The 15624-nt window shown below is 37.5% G+C and overlaps 1 protein-coding gene across 2 annotated transcripts; it reads right to left on the bottom strand.

Moving 5' to 3' along the window:
- Positions 1–818: 818 nt before the first annotated feature.
- On the bottom strand, positions 819–4676 carry LOC107801282 (beta-ureidopropionase). 2 transcript variants are annotated; one of them, XM_016624583.2, is made up of 6 exons: positions 4328–4676; positions 3273–3380; positions 2269–2457; positions 1948–2175; positions 1655–1879; positions 819–1352 (listed from the first exon to the last, which is right to left on the bottom strand). In XM_016624583.2, the coding sequence occupies exons 1-6, from the start codon at positions 4466–4468 to the stop codon at positions 990–992; spliced, it is 1254 nt and encodes a 417-aa protein (XP_016480069.1). In that variant the 5' UTR covers positions 4469–4676; the 3' UTR covers positions 819–989. The 2 variants fall into 2 exon arrangements, with proteins under 2 accessions (XP_016480069.1, XP_075093085.1); XM_075236984.1 differs by having other exon boundaries at positions 2269–2597; positions 4328–4470.
- Between the last annotated feature and the right edge of the window lie 10948 nt (positions 4677–15624).

Genomic DNA, 15624 nt, shown 5'->3' with positions numbered 1-15624 from the left:
TCTGTATCTTGATACCGATCGAAGTGCACCAAGTTCAAGTGTGACTGACCTCCCAAGACTGTAATTATTCAATCCGCGTGGTTTAAATTTACTTTACCATTGTTCATTTCAATTGCAACCTAATTTATCGCTTTGTGTCAAGTTAAATCGCATATCCTTAAAATCACTTACAAATTCAATTGTTATCATATTTTGAGGGTAAACAGAAATATTGTGATTGCTTGGGTGCATCATCCAATAAACTTAATTTTATATTTAGTAAGAAAGATGAGAAACTTATAAATTTTCGTCAGATTTCAATCTCAAGACCAAAGGCGTGAAGTTTGGTTAGGACAGTTCAAACATTTTGCGTATTGCTTATTACGATAAAATAATCTATGTATTACAATACCTACTAATTAATCCCCAAATAAAATAACCCAATGTGGTCAACTATTATCTTAATATGAATTTAATAAAGTTCTATTTAAACTAGACGTGCGCGTTTGGGAAGCTACATGACATTAGATTTGAGTGTAGTAGTAATTCCTCCAAATTTTGGCTTGTCCCGTACAACCAAGCCATTATCAGCGAAGGATTAGTTTGCACTTTACATGTTGCAGTTACATTCAAAATTAAGAATTGGTAAAAAGAAAGATCTAGACATCCTTAACCTAGGCTGTGTTTTGTTACATTGCGTATCGCATGCAGAAGCAACTTCATCGCCTTCCACGGGAATGATGTACTTGTTCCAAGTTGGTAATTAGCACCACCACAACCAGGTTGCTAATAAACTTGGAAGTACATTGATGATGAAAAAATGTCCAACAAGAAGAAACTACTAGTCCACATGAATTTAGCATTTGTACAAATTCCACAATTTATTGCAAATCAAGGGCATATGTTCTTGTACATTTCATGGCCATTAACTTGGAAACTTGGTGATACTATACAGATTGTCTGAAAGCAATTTTACTCTTGCTTTCCTTCCTTAATGACCAATGCATAGCTTAAGCATTTTTATATAACAAGGGATCAGAAATGACTTGTGGCTCGAAATCATGCTTTACATAACGAGCTAGCAGATCAGCATAGACTTCATAACGAGCAGTCATTCGAAATCCCCACTTCTCCTTCAGCTGTCGACAAAGGTTGAGATCCATGTCAGATATCAACAATCCATCCTTGTGACGGGACAGAGACGGTGTACACGACGAATCTGGTGCAGAAAAATGACTGGAACCATAGAAATGCCCAAAATCTGCATGTTGTGGCTTTCCATCTCCTGAAGTGAAGGGGTTGGGGAAAACTTCTGTCCCCACGCGGTTAATTGAACCAACAAAATAGCTATTTGCTATTGCTGCGTTGCGAGCCTGTTGCCACCACAATAACAAACGAAAAATCAAGAAAGTAGATATTGTTAACCGATGGCCTCATCAAAGCATGATTCATTTCTCAAGGTTATTATTTTCTCCATATTTTGTCAAAACCAAGTTCAGACATTGGTCAATATAATGTAAGTATTTCTTTCCAATTTTTGTCAAACTCTGCTTTAATTCTTTGTAAATTGACAATGTTATCATGCTTCCTTGAATTCAACGTCTATCTCCTCAACTACTGCTAAACACTGAGAGAATTCAGTTGTAGCATAAAGGATAAAGGAAATAGTTAGTACCTCAATGGGCCACATTGGTTCACTAAGTTCACCAACAGTAGCTGATGGGTTAAAAACAATCTCTGCACCATTTAACCCAAACGCTAACCAGTTCAGAGGATGGTGTCTTCCGTAACATATATTAACAGCAATCTTGCCATATGCTGTATCAAACACAGGATGGCCAGTGTTCCCTTCCATATAATATGTACTCTCATTGAAGTCTCCAACTCTAGGTATGTGATTCTGCAAATTTCAAAATATTAGTTCCTGGGAAATATCACATGTTACAGAGTTTGGTTATCGGGATTTACCTTCCGATGTTTCCCTATTATGTTACCATGATTTCCAATTATCAGTGCTGTGTTCCACAGGGTTTCTCCATGATAAACATCCCTCTCAAGAATGGAACTAACGATAACCATGTTATATTTTCGTGCAAATTCCTGAAGGAATTGGGTTGATTCTCCATCAATTGGCTCAGCAAATTCACACCATTTTTTCTCACGCGTACAAAATGCAAAAGGCATTGTCCACGCCTCCTGCAAATGAGTTAAAGAGAATAACATCAATGATTAAATGCTGAAAAGGACAATAAGTCCATCAGAGACTTCAGTAACTATGTTCAAACTCACTTGCAAGCATAGAACATTGACTCCTGAAGAACCCGCAGCATCAATGATCGGAGTCAACTTTTTAAAGATGGCCCTCCTTTGGTCCAGGAAAGGTGCAGTTGTGGGTAGGGATATAGAATTCTGAATGAGGCCAACCCTCACAATCCGAGGTCCTCTCAATGACTCCCTGTCCGCAGAAAAGCTAAAAGCCTGCATTTATGTGAAAAAAGTTGATGCCTTAAACAATCTGTAAGATAAAAGTAATGGTGAAAACTGAGAAAATGATGTCATGACCAAATTGGTGGTTTTGTCCCCTCCCAGCCAGTCGTCCTGTGATCTTGCCACTCAGCCTAATGCATAATACAACAGAAAGTTTATTTCTCATTCTTAGTAACTACAAGTCGCATTAAGTAAACACAAATCTTCTGGTTTTTTCATTTATCTTGACCACAGGTTGCTACATCCACTTAACCACAAACAAAAAGAATGTAGGATTCAATCCAAGTGCAAAAATCTCAGAATTCATTGCACTTCTTTCTTATTTTTAACCAGAAATCATTGCCGCATGCACCTCATCCTCCTCTAGCTTGTCATCTTCTAAAAAATCAACGGAAGAATCAGAGCCTATATTAGCATGCACATTAATTCTGAAGAGCAGGTATAAATAATCCCCTTTTCCTAACCTCTTTTATCAAGTAGATAACATTTCTCAAGGTTGACATGTCTTACGAGGTTATGCATAAGTTAAAAGGCACTGAATTATAAAATAACTCTACATACTACTGGGATCTACACACTTCAACCTTTTTTATGCAAATACCAACTCATTCTCGTTTCCCAAGGAACATCCAAAATGACATTGCAGTGAATTGGGTCAAATTCAACTTCAACATCAAAATTCACTCTACTTTTCTTCCTAGGAAGCTGCAGATTTGATAAAACCAAATACCAGCTATCCCCTTTTCTGGGTAATCCATTTTGTAAATTTAACACTCTTTTCTAAAGAAGAAGATGTAAGTGCTCACCTGAAGATCAAAATCATGTTCAGAGGAGAGAGATTTGACAGGCTGCGGAAGAGCAATAGGCTCAACTTTCTTTCCACAGTTTAGCCCAAGAAGTATGCGACTGACTTCCTGCAAAGCAAAACTTAATTTGTCAGCATAACCAAAAAACTGCTCAAAGCTTACAACCTCACCTCTTCAATCTTTGCCTTAATACTCTCTCATATCAAAACCGATGATTCCCTATCTTTTGACAGATATCCTAAATAAGATGGACCTTCTTACATACTCACTGGTAAATAGCCCAATGCTCATTCATGAATCTCTGCATATTATATTATCAAGACATTAAGAATAAAAAGATTTTGCACAAAAGATGAGTATGTTCACTAGATCATACACATGTTTTTCCAATAATTCTCTGCACAATTCACAGATGGCAATGCATCGTGCAAAACAGAACCAAATTGATCAATCAAGCTTCAACAAACAAAAACTATTTCACCATGCTCAAATGAGCATCTCTAGTGCCCCCATATATACTAGTCTCCTGAGCTTGTATTAGCAATTTTAGATGACTAAAACAACCTGAAATTCCCAGGAAGTGCAAATTTTTATCTGATCATGAAAACAAAACAAAGACAGAAGTTGAGCACTGCCCACTAGCTTGAATTCATTGCCTAGGCAAACAAATCCGATAAAACAAAACATCAATAATTTGGCCTCAATCCCAAATTCAAATTTCAACTATCTGAATCTTCAATATCCATAAACCCATCTCATTCCAATAATCAGTAATTTGAGTTTTAAGACAATTCATTTGATGCAAATCCTCACCCCGCTCCCTCTGCTAGTTTAGCTACAGGATACCAATTTCCCACAAAATAAAGGCGAAGTCAAGTTTTCACTTTCACCCTCTATTTTGTGACAATTGATCCTATTTTAGAACAGATATATACCTACCTTTTAAGGAAAATTCAAATATATATACAGTTCAAGCTGAAATTTTCACAAAGTGGATCCATCCCATGCATATACATAGATTCTACAAAAAAAAAATGAATTTTTATTAGGGTGACCTGGAAAAGTTGGGGGCTGAGAGAAGCCTGAAGGAGATGATGAAGAGAGTCAAACCCACAAATTGAACCGTCTTTTTGTGGGGTTGCTTCTATTTTCCCATTTTCTGCAATAACTGTCTCTTCGACCTCTTTCCTCTCCATGTTCTTGAATCTTGAGTTTCTTCCGATGAATAAATTAGATGATTGATTGCTATTATGGCTTTATTCGAATCAAAATACACATATGGCGTAGTTTCTATAGTGTTTGAATATTTTAACGTCACGCTTCAAAAAAATAGTACTCCGAGCTGGAACTCACATGCCCCCACCGCCAATTGAGTACTACCTTTTAGATCAAGCTGAGTTCTTCTTTTTCTTTTCTTTTCTTTTCCTGTATGAATTATATGCCATTTTTCTCATTTTAAAATATTCTACATTTTTGTACAATTCTATTTCTATTGTAGAGTGCGCTTTGTATGGATAAAATCGAGAAAAAATCAAATTGAAGAAAGAACTTATCATTTTTATTCCATTTTCTCTTTTTTCTTTTATGGTTTCAGGATGAAGAAAATTTACATCTGTTTTGGTTCTTGTTTTAAAACAGTTAAACTTGTACAATAATTAGCGTAATATTGTACATTGTTTAGTTGGTGTTACAAGGAAAGTTAATCTCGACATAAAATTGTCTTTGGTAAAGTTTGCAGTTTACACATTGACGTCTCTCGATTAGACATATGACAGTAATGACAGAGTGGAGATGAGTCAACAAAAGATTAATACCGAATAAAAATCATGTGATCGGTATTGTGTAGATTAAGAGAGCATGAGGATCGGAGAGGAAAATTTGAAAGTAAGAAACCGATTAGAAAGAGCAACATTAAAGAGCAGGCGTTACAGAAAAATCACAATATTTATTCTCAATGTTATGCAGTCATCAAGCGTGATTTTAGGATCTTGTCTCCTTCGATTTAACTATAAATAGCAATATTTGTTACTCATTATAAGGAGGCGAAATACTAGAATCACAAAGGCTATCTCTCTTTCTCTCATTTTCTTAAGTTTTATACAAGGCTAATATCGAAGCTTTTCAATCATCCTTGATTCCGGTGGGATCAGTCTGAATTTCAGGCTTGTTCTTTCCTAAATTACCTTTGTTTTTCCCTTTATTCTTCATTATTTTACTAATCAGATCAACTTAATCCATACGGTTTATAAACCACATATACAAATTTACTGTACTTTTTTTACGGGTAAACACTTTGGCGCCATTTTAGGGCATAGACAATTATAGTGTTATTTTGATCTGCTCGTCTTTTACTAACGTGCTTTAAAGTTTTCTGTTGTAAGCATAATATAGCTATGTCACACAATGATATCAACAACTTGCTCAATGTTGGTGTGAACAATAACAACGAGCTTGTGGATAATTTACATGATGGACTCAACAAGACAATTTAACTAGTGAAACTCATATTGATGGGAATGAGTCAACTCTGAGTTGGGTGGAAAGAAATACTCAACGTGCGAGGAGTCCTACTTCTGATGATTTGGATGATAAGCCTGTGGCCGATGCCGTAAAAGTTTTGAGAGCACACCAACGTGAAATTATGAACCATATCTCAAGACAGGACTAAATAATAATTGAGATTCAACAAGCATTATCGGTGGCTTCAAATAATTCAACTACTCGAGTTCGAGCCCCTCCTGACGTGCCTATAAATCAAACGGCTCCAAGAACCAATAACATCGCTTTAAGGGGGAGTTTAGATCGAACAACAACCAAGCAGGCGATGCAGATAGTGGATCTAAAAATGAAAACAACGCAAGCGAGCCTTTCAAAACCGAGCTCATGAGGTGCATGAGAGAAATAAATGCTCGAATGTATCATAATGCTAAAGAATTTCACGCTCGAATGGATCAAATCCCGGAGAAACCTTCGGTCCTAAAGGGAACAGACTCAAAAAAGTATATGTAATTGTTGTTCAAACTTAGTGTGGCTCCGGAGTTGATCTCTAAGAGGTCTAAGATGTCGGATAATCCAAAATATGATGGCAATACAAAATAGAAACAACAATTAGCAGCAGAACACAACATGTAGTAATATAGTAGAGTGAGCAAACCACAGTTTAAATCCGATGAGAACAAATAAGGAAGGACATGTAACAACTCGGTAAGAAATAACCGCTTTCACACAGGTTTATCCAATAATCTCCACGAGGTATCAAACCTCCAAAATAGTCACAATTCACGGGTCCCAATTTATAAATCCTAATCACTTGACATCTTGTGCCCTCATTACAACCGGTAACTGTACAGACGAATCACATGCCAATAGAATCATTCTCACATAAAAATGAATGATCAATAACATCAAGACCCATCTCTCTTAGACTTATAGGGGTGATTAATTATGTGTATGCTTGTGCAAGTGTTCTATCACTATTCAGGCCAACTAGCAAGAGTAGAGAAAATGAACGGCACATAAGAAACATTTTCCACAATTTTCATAAGGTAAAACTCATACAGGTTAGACACGCCACTACACAAATATCAACAACAACAATGCCCTCAGGCCATCACAAGTCATCACAATCAATCTCCGACATAGCCCACATTGTCTCGCCACATGCACATTAATAAGGTAGATGTCTGTCTTGTCTCGCCGCACGCGCATAGTAATGTTCCCACATTGTCTCGCCACATGCGCAAACACACAGATATAGCTCGCTTTGTCACGCCGCATGTGCATCATCAATAGTAATAATAGCATGATAGAAACCTCGTGCAAACACCCGAACAAATTCTCCCAACAATATCACATGCCGAAAACACAACAACACAATAGAATGGCTTTCACAATATGTGCCCATATTCCACCTCTAAACAGTTTCAATACCACAGTTGCGCATAGCCCTCGGCTGAACAAACTTAGTACAACAACAACAATACATGAGAATACGACAAGTAAATCAACTCAAGAGCTTTAGAATGCAAGGAAATGGTAGAACAAGCTTACAAAGAATAAACAAAATAGAGAATAGTAGTCACAATAAGAATAGCTCAACAAGGGAGAAATAATACGTAACGAATGGTTCCACAAAAGTACATTTCGATAAAAAGGAAAATAACATGAGTCAATAATTTCAAATAAGAATGAGGCAGCTATAATAAAGAATAACTAACTTCATTTAGGGTTGAGCAATTCCGAAAGAGATACAACAAATTCAACTAAGGAAACAATTTGGATGTGTTCAAGGCAACTTATACGGATCACTCATACTGGATAAGAATTGCCATCTCTGTTTGGTTAGTGCAAGAGAGAATTCCCGATAAGATGAATCATCATGTCATTTGTTTATCTTTTAATAGGATAAACTAGGTAATTGACTAATCTGCAGTATTTTTCCCACTAACCTGGAAATTATTACTAATGTAAATAACAAATAGTACTATTTAATTATAAGAAGATTTTGCAATTACTTTGTCTGCCCTTGGGGTCGTGGCCTTGAGAAAGAAAATGATGCATTTATTAATAGTGAATCACAATAACATCTGAAGGTTCCTGTCATGCATCCCTTGTTACTGGAATTTAAAATTACTTGGCATCGGAATATTGAGTATCCATATGAAGCTAGCCAACTTTCTAAGTGCTAGTGTCACAAGAGAAATATGCCAGTTGGACACAGAACAGTTTGAGAAAATTAATCAGAAAATTGGGTTGCCTTGTAAGGGGATTCCTTTTTCTTTTATTTACTTTTGATAATGAGAATCAGAATATAGAGCTGATGAAATTTCTTTGCAAGCAATCGGTACAATCTTCTTGTATGGGTCAAAATCTAATCAAAGGGACCTCGCCTGAAATAAGAAAATCAAGCACAAGTATCCTTTGGCTCGTATCGATGATTTATTTGACCAGCTTTAGGGAGCGAGAGTGTTGTCCAAGATTAATCTCCGTTCAGGGTATCACCAGTTGAAGATCAGGGACTCGAACATTCTTAAGACAGCTTTCCGGACCCGATATGGTCATTATTAGTTCCTTGTGATGTCTTTTGGTTGACCAATGCCCCAGCAGCGTTCATGCATTTGATGAACAGCGTGTTTCGGCCTTATCTCGACTCGTTTGTCATTGTATTCATTGATGATACTCTGGTGTACTCGCGCAGCCAAGAGGAGCACGCCGAGCATTTAAGAGTTGTATTACAGCAGTTGAGGGAGGAGAAGCTTTATGAAAAGTTCTCTAAATGTGAGTTTTGGCTCAGTTCAGAGGCTTTCTTGGGGCACGTGGTGTCCAGTGAGGGTATTCAGGTTGATCCGAAGAAGATAGAGGCGGTTCAGAGTTAGACCAGACCGTTCTCAGCCATAGAGATTCGCAGCTTTCTTGGTTTAGCGGGTTATTACTGTCGGTTCGTTCAGGGATTTTCATCTATAGCATCACCCTTGACCAAATTGACTCAAAAGGGTGCTCCATTCATGTGATCGGATGAGTGTGAGGCGAGCTTTCAGAAGCTCAAGACTGCTAGTGTTAGTTTTGCCATCAGCTTCAGGTTCATATATCGTGTATTGTGATGCTTCGAGAGTTGGTATTGGGTGTGTGTTGATGCAGGAGGGTAGAGTGATTGCTTATGTTTCTCGTCAGTTGAATCCCCACGAGAAGAATTACCCTGTTCATGATCTAGAGTTGGCTGCCATTGTTCACACGTTGAAAATTTGGAGGCATTATTTGTATGGTATGTCTTGTGAGGTATTTACTGATCATCGTAGCCTCCAGCACTTGTTTAAATAGAAGGATCTCAATTTGAGGCAGCGGAGGTGGTTGGAGCTACTAAAGGACTATGATATCACTATCTTGTATCATCCTAGGAAGGCTGATATAGTGGCCGATGCTTTGAGTAGGAAGGCGGTGAGTATGGGTAGTTTGGCATATATTCCTGTTGGGGAGAGACCTCGTGCAATTGATATTCAGGACTTGGCCAATCGATTTGTGAGGTTGGATATTTCGGAGCCCAGTCGGGTCTTACCTTGTGTGGTTTCTCAGTCTTCCTTGTTTGATTGCATCAGAGAGCGCTTGTATGATGATCCTCATTTGCTTGTCCATAAGGACAAAGTTCAGCACAACGATGCCAGAGATGTGATTGTTGGTGATGATGGGGTATTAAGGATGCAGGGCCGGATATGCATGCCCCATGTAAATGGGCTTCGGGAGTTGATTCTGGAAAAGGCCCATAGCTCGCGGTATTCCATCCATCCGAGTGCCGGGAAGATATATCAGGATCTGAGACAACACTATTGGTGGAGGAGAATAAAGAAGGATATTGTGCGATTTGTAGCTCGGTGTCTCAATTGTCAGTAGATGAAATATGAGCACAGAGACCGGGTGGCTTGCTCCAGCAGATGGATATTCCAGAGTGGAAGTGGGAGTGGATCACCATGGATTTTGTATTTGGACTCCCACGGACTTTGAAGAAGTTCGATGCTATTTGGGTAATTGTGGATCGGCTGACCAAGTCCACGCACTTCATTCCTATGTGTACTACTTATTCTTCAGAGCAGTTGGCGGAGATCAATATCCGATAAATTGTTCGCTTGCATGGTGTCCCAGTTTCCATCGTCTCAGATAGAGGTACTTAGTTTATTTTGCAGTTTTGGACGGCCATACAGAGAGAGTTGGGTACTCAGGTTGAGTTGAGTACAGCTTTTCACCCTCAAACGGACGGGCAATCCGAGCGCACTATTCAGATATTGGAGGACATGTTGCTCGCTTGTGTCATTGATTTTGGTGGTTCATGGGATTAGACGCATCACGAACCTTCTTGTCAGCATAACTCTTCTGTCTCGATTGCATTGTACGAATCCGCTCATGAATCACTTTTACCTTGTCCAAAGCATCCTGCACCAAGTATGTACCCAAAAGCCTAGCCTCACCCGGCTCAAACCAACCAACTGGAGATCTATACTGTCTCTCATATAAAGACTCATATAGAGCCATCTGAATACTCGACTGATAACTGTTGTTATAAGAAAACTCTGCGAGCAGTATCAGAACCAAGGTACTGTCTAAGTATGCTCTGTGGTTGCAGCATAGTCTGATCTTCAACATCAGAAAAGATTTATCTTGGTAACTGAGTCAAGGTTTTGTCGGAGTATGCTCTGTGGTTGCAGCTTAGTCTAATCTTCCATACCAGAAAGGAAATAATCTTGATTTGTGTCGTCAACTATTAAATAATATTTGTGTCAAAGATGGGAGACAATAAATAAGAAGAATCTACATCAAGTGTCAACAATACGTCATCATTGGCATCTTCGCTTATGACAAGAATTGTGTCAAATGCGAAATTTGCGGTAGAAATTTTTGACGAGTCAGGACATTTTGGGATGTGACAAGGCGAGGTTTTAGATGTCCTTTTTCAATAAGGGTTAGATCTTGTCATTGAAGAAAAAAGACCAGATGTTATTGGAGAAGAAGATTGGAGAATTACCAACCGTGTTGCTTGCGGTACCATTCGGTCCTACCTTACTAAAGAGCAAAAATATCCATACACAAAGGAAACTTCTGCAAGTAAATTATGGAAAGTACTGGAGGATAAATTTTTGAAGAAAAACAGTCAAAATAAATTGTACATAAATAAGAGACTGTTTCGCTTTACCTATATTCCTGGTACCACGATAAATGAACATATCACCGTTTCAATAAGTTGGTCACAGATTTGCAAAATATGGATGCAACTTTTGATGATGGTGACTTGACCTTGATGTTGTTGGGGTCACTTCCTAATGACTACGAGCACCTTGAAACTACTCTACTCCATGGGAATGACGAAATTTCTCTCAGAGAAGTTTGTTCGACTTTGTACAACTATGAACAAAGAAAGGGAGAAAAACAGAAGGGCGAAGAAGGAGAAACACTGGTTGTGAGGGATCGTCCTCAAAATCAAACGAGAACAAAGAAAGGAAGATCCAAGTCAAGATCTAGACCCAGCAAAGATGAATTTGCCTTTTGTCGAGAAAATGGGCATTGGAAGAAAGACTGTCCGAAGTTGAAGAATAAGGCCAAACATAACAATGGAAAGGCCATTATGGATTCAAATGTAGCTGATTGTGATGGGCTTTAACCCTAACTGACTGTTAAACCTACTTCTTGCCTTATTTGACGATTCAATTTATGGTATGATTCCTTAATTTCCTATCCCCAATCAAGCATTGATTGATTATTTGGTTACTTTCTTTACTCTATTCACAATACTTATCTGTCTTGCCTTAGTAAATTATCTGAATGATTCAGGTATTCTTACTGGTCCCTTTATATGGTTTTATTGGGATTCTTTATTTAATTAGGTCCATATTATTACCGTTTCATCAATTACCCCCTAATTAAGGAGTTTACTCTAAATTCTTTTATGTGACTGGATTATGAGATTCTATGATTTCCTTAATTGACTCAATGTTGATTCCTTTACCTTATTTTGGCTCTACTTTGAACTGCTATATAAGTAGGGGTGTCAATGGATATTCGAAAACCGACTAGATCGACCGAACCGTTCCGTACCGAACCGATTTTTAGGTTTCTTTTTAAGAAACCGTAGGTTTTTATATAAATGTATAACCGCACCGATAATTAGGGTAGGTTTTTTATTTTATAAAAATAAACCAAAAAAATACCGAACCGTACCGAATAAATTTTACATGTAGAAAATATATTTATATTTGGAAATTTAAAAATAATAATGCATTAAATTTTCTTTGAGCCTTGGAATTATGAAAACTATTACAAGCCAACAAGTAATTAAACTCAAAATACTAATTCCTAAAACCTATTATGCTACTTCTACTTAAACTAAGTTATTTCAAGTATCTTTATTAGCAAGACACAAAGTATTCTAGCGATTATGAGTAGCAAACTACAATGTATTGAATATATTTCCTTTCATATAATTTAGATTTATCTTTTTGAATATTTAATCTTCTATAGAATTTATTCTTGAGTCGTCCCAGCTTGGTATGTCTTTTAACTCGTATGATTAATATTTTATTTGCCTTTGTTTGATTTCTTTTACGCTGTTGTAGAATAGTTGATGGATCTATACTTTAGCCATCTTTTTTTTTTAAAATTCATCATCCTTTAAACAGTAAAAATGTCTACAGAGTTTTGCTAAGTCCTATAAAAGAACGTATATTATTGCAATTCTACTTCTACTGGTGAATTTACATGATATTAAAAAAATACCGAAAATTAACCGAACCGTACCGATACCGAAGAGAAACCGACATGATTGGGACGATTTCAAAAAGTCTAATTTTGGTTATACATAATAGAATAAACGAAAAATTGGTATGGTACAAATTTTATAAAATAACCGGCCGAACCGAACCATTGACACCCCTATATATAAGCACTATCATTATGCCTCATTCGACACGAACACTATTGAGAATACACACACATACATTCAAACTCTCTCTTCTTTCTTTGCTACTTGTGCTGGATGTTGTTCTAGTCGGCTGTAAGCCAAGGTTAGATAGTGGAACTGCCCTGTTTTCTACATTTTGCATTCTCTTCTTTAACTGATATGTCTCTAGTTAAATTTTGAAATTCAACCTTATGTGTTCCATGTCTATACATCCATGTTTGTTCCTATACTAGGTACTCACTTTGTTTCCATGATTACTGCTTTTGTCAGCATGATTAGATTCTGCCTTCTCTTATTAAATATGTAGTCAGCATGCCTAAAGCTCACTTGACTGTTTGATATTCTACTAGCATATTTATTCAGTCCCCTGTTTACTCTCTTTAGTTGGTGTAATCATGTTGCTAATTTAGTTGTTTAGTATACTTGGTTGATCCTAATGAGCACACACCCTGTCTTCAACATGACTATGTCTTAATTGTTTCTTATCATGGCTAGTTTGTTAAGTCTCTGAACTACTAGGCCCCTGCTTGCTCTGTACAATTGTTGATGCAAAGGTGAATTCAAGATTTTAAGCATGTAGGTGGAGATTAATGCTATATTCACCAATCATTATAACAATGAATTTGGACTTGGTATAAATAAACTTTCTAATGAACTCATTAATTATTTATATGCAGTCAAATTGAAAGTGTGTTGCACCTACCATCAGAATGGTGTATTTGCTTCTGTTCTGATGGTTTGGGCGGAATAGAACACAAAAGAAAAGCTTTGAAATGTGAGGCACTAGACCTGTATCTTCTCTATACAAGTTTGCATACTTCCTATAACGATACTCCTTGTCCTTCTATTTCCCGAAATTGCATAATCAATTTGATTTGGTCACTTCTTTGCATAATCGGTATGATTTTCACTTATTATACTAGTTGACAACATAGTGTTTTCTATTTTTGTTTGACAGTTTTTCTCTTTTGCTTAGAGTAGTCTCACTGTGGAAACTTAGATTTCTTGAGTTGTAAAAGGTGGTTGTTCTCTTTTGCTTCCACACTCGAATTTAGCTGAGACAAACATATTATGCCTTCAAACTCCCCGCTTATTAACTAGTACAATCACAGCTATGATATTATCTCAGAATGCATTTAAAATAATGTCATCTCTCTTTTTATTACAATTATTTTAAAGATACTTCCTACTCTCCCTTCACATAAAAATCCCTTGATGTTTACCTGATTATGCTCTTTTGTTCTTTGCAAAATAAATTCCTTTTTATAGTTTTAATATTAGCCTTTTAAAGTGGAGTAACAAAGAGTAAAAGAAAGTAGTGAAGACCTTACTTAAATGTATTGATTGATTATTGCTAGATCTTCAGATTTTCTAGGAAACTTTTTTGTAACATTTTGTGGACTTGTGTATGCTAACTTTTGAAATGTTAAAAGGTATTGTATGTCAAAAGAGTTACTGAATTATATATTTGTACTCTTTTGTAGGTAAGACAAAAGAACAATGGAAGATGGAAGTTGTGAAGACCTTACTTAATATTGGTATCTCGTAGCAAGATTTTCACGTATTCTAGGAATCTTGTATCGTAGAACCTTTGCAACTTTATGTACACTAACTCTTGACTTATGAAACAATATTCTATATTTTGCTTTTATATGTGAAACAATAACCTCTCGTGATTTGTACAAGTTTCAATTTTGAAGTGTTCCATTTGACTGGACAACCGTTGTGATAGATAGGCCTATGACCACGGTTGGATAAGCGTTGCAACAGAGGGCCTATGGCAACCGTTCTATTTCAATTAGACGGTGATTTGTCTTATGATGTGGAGCCAGTGGCTATTTTGGAGCGTCAGGTTCGAAAGTTGAGATCGAAGGATATAGCTTCAGTGAAAGTGCAGTGGAGAGGTCGGCCCGTAGAAGAGCCTACTTGGGATACCGAGCGGGAGATGCGAAGCAGATATCCTCACCTATTTGAGGCTCCAGTATGTTTCTTGACTCGTTCGAGGACGAACGTTTGTTTAAGAGGGGGAGGATGTAACGACTCGGCCGGTCGTTTCATGAGTTACCGCTCCCGTTTTCCCCTATTTCTGCTTTCTTATATGTTGTTCAGCTACATTTCATCGTATCGTGTTGGTTGGTTCGGGCATGGAGTAGTTTTGGAGTGTTATGAGACACTTAGTCTCTTAAGTTAGCCATGTAGTTGGAAAAGTCAATAGGAAGTTGACTTGTGAGTAAATGATCTCGGAATGTGATTTTTATGATTCGGATAGCTTCGTTAGGTGATTTGGGACTTAGAAACGTGATCGGAATATATTTTGGAGGTCCGTGTTAAATTTAGGCTTGAATTGGCGAATTAGAATTTTGGCATTTACCGGTTGGTAGTAAAAATTTTGATATCGGGGTCGGAATGGGATTTCGGGAATTGAAGTAGGTCCGTTGTGTCATTTGTGACGTGTGTGCAAACTTTTAGGTCATTCGGGTGAGGTTTGATAGACTTTTTGGATTGATGGCGATTTCGGAAGTTTTGGAATCCTTAGGCTTGAATCTGAGGGTGTTTTGATATTTTGATGTTATTTTGAGTGTTCCGAGAGTTGGTAAGAGCTTGTATGATGATATGTGACTTGTCTGTACTTTTGGTTGAGGTCTCGAGGGCCTCAAGATGGATTTGGGTGGTTGTTGGAAAGTTTGGACTTGGAGTGTTGTTGTAGAATTTTTCTGCTTCTGTTGTTTCTGCACCTGCGGATTGGGGACCGCAGGTGCGACGTCGCAGATGCGTAGAGGAAGTCGCAAAAGCGGACTTGAGTCAGCTGGAGCTTGACCGCAGGTGCGGTGTGTTGGCACATCTGCGGGACCGCAGGTGCGGTTCCTGGACACAGATGCGACCCTGAGGATTTAATGAAAAGCCGCAGATGCG

The sequence above is a fragment of the Nicotiana tabacum genome, chromosome 18 (assembly GCF_000715075.1).
Source record: "Nicotiana tabacum cultivar K326 chromosome 18, ASM71507v2, whole genome shotgun sequence".
In the NCBI taxonomy this organism is placed as follows: domain Eukaryota; kingdom Viridiplantae; phylum Streptophyta; class Magnoliopsida; order Solanales; family Solanaceae; genus Nicotiana; species Nicotiana tabacum.
Note: the sequence above shows the minus strand (reverse complement) of the source record. Positions and strands in the feature narration are given on the sequence as shown.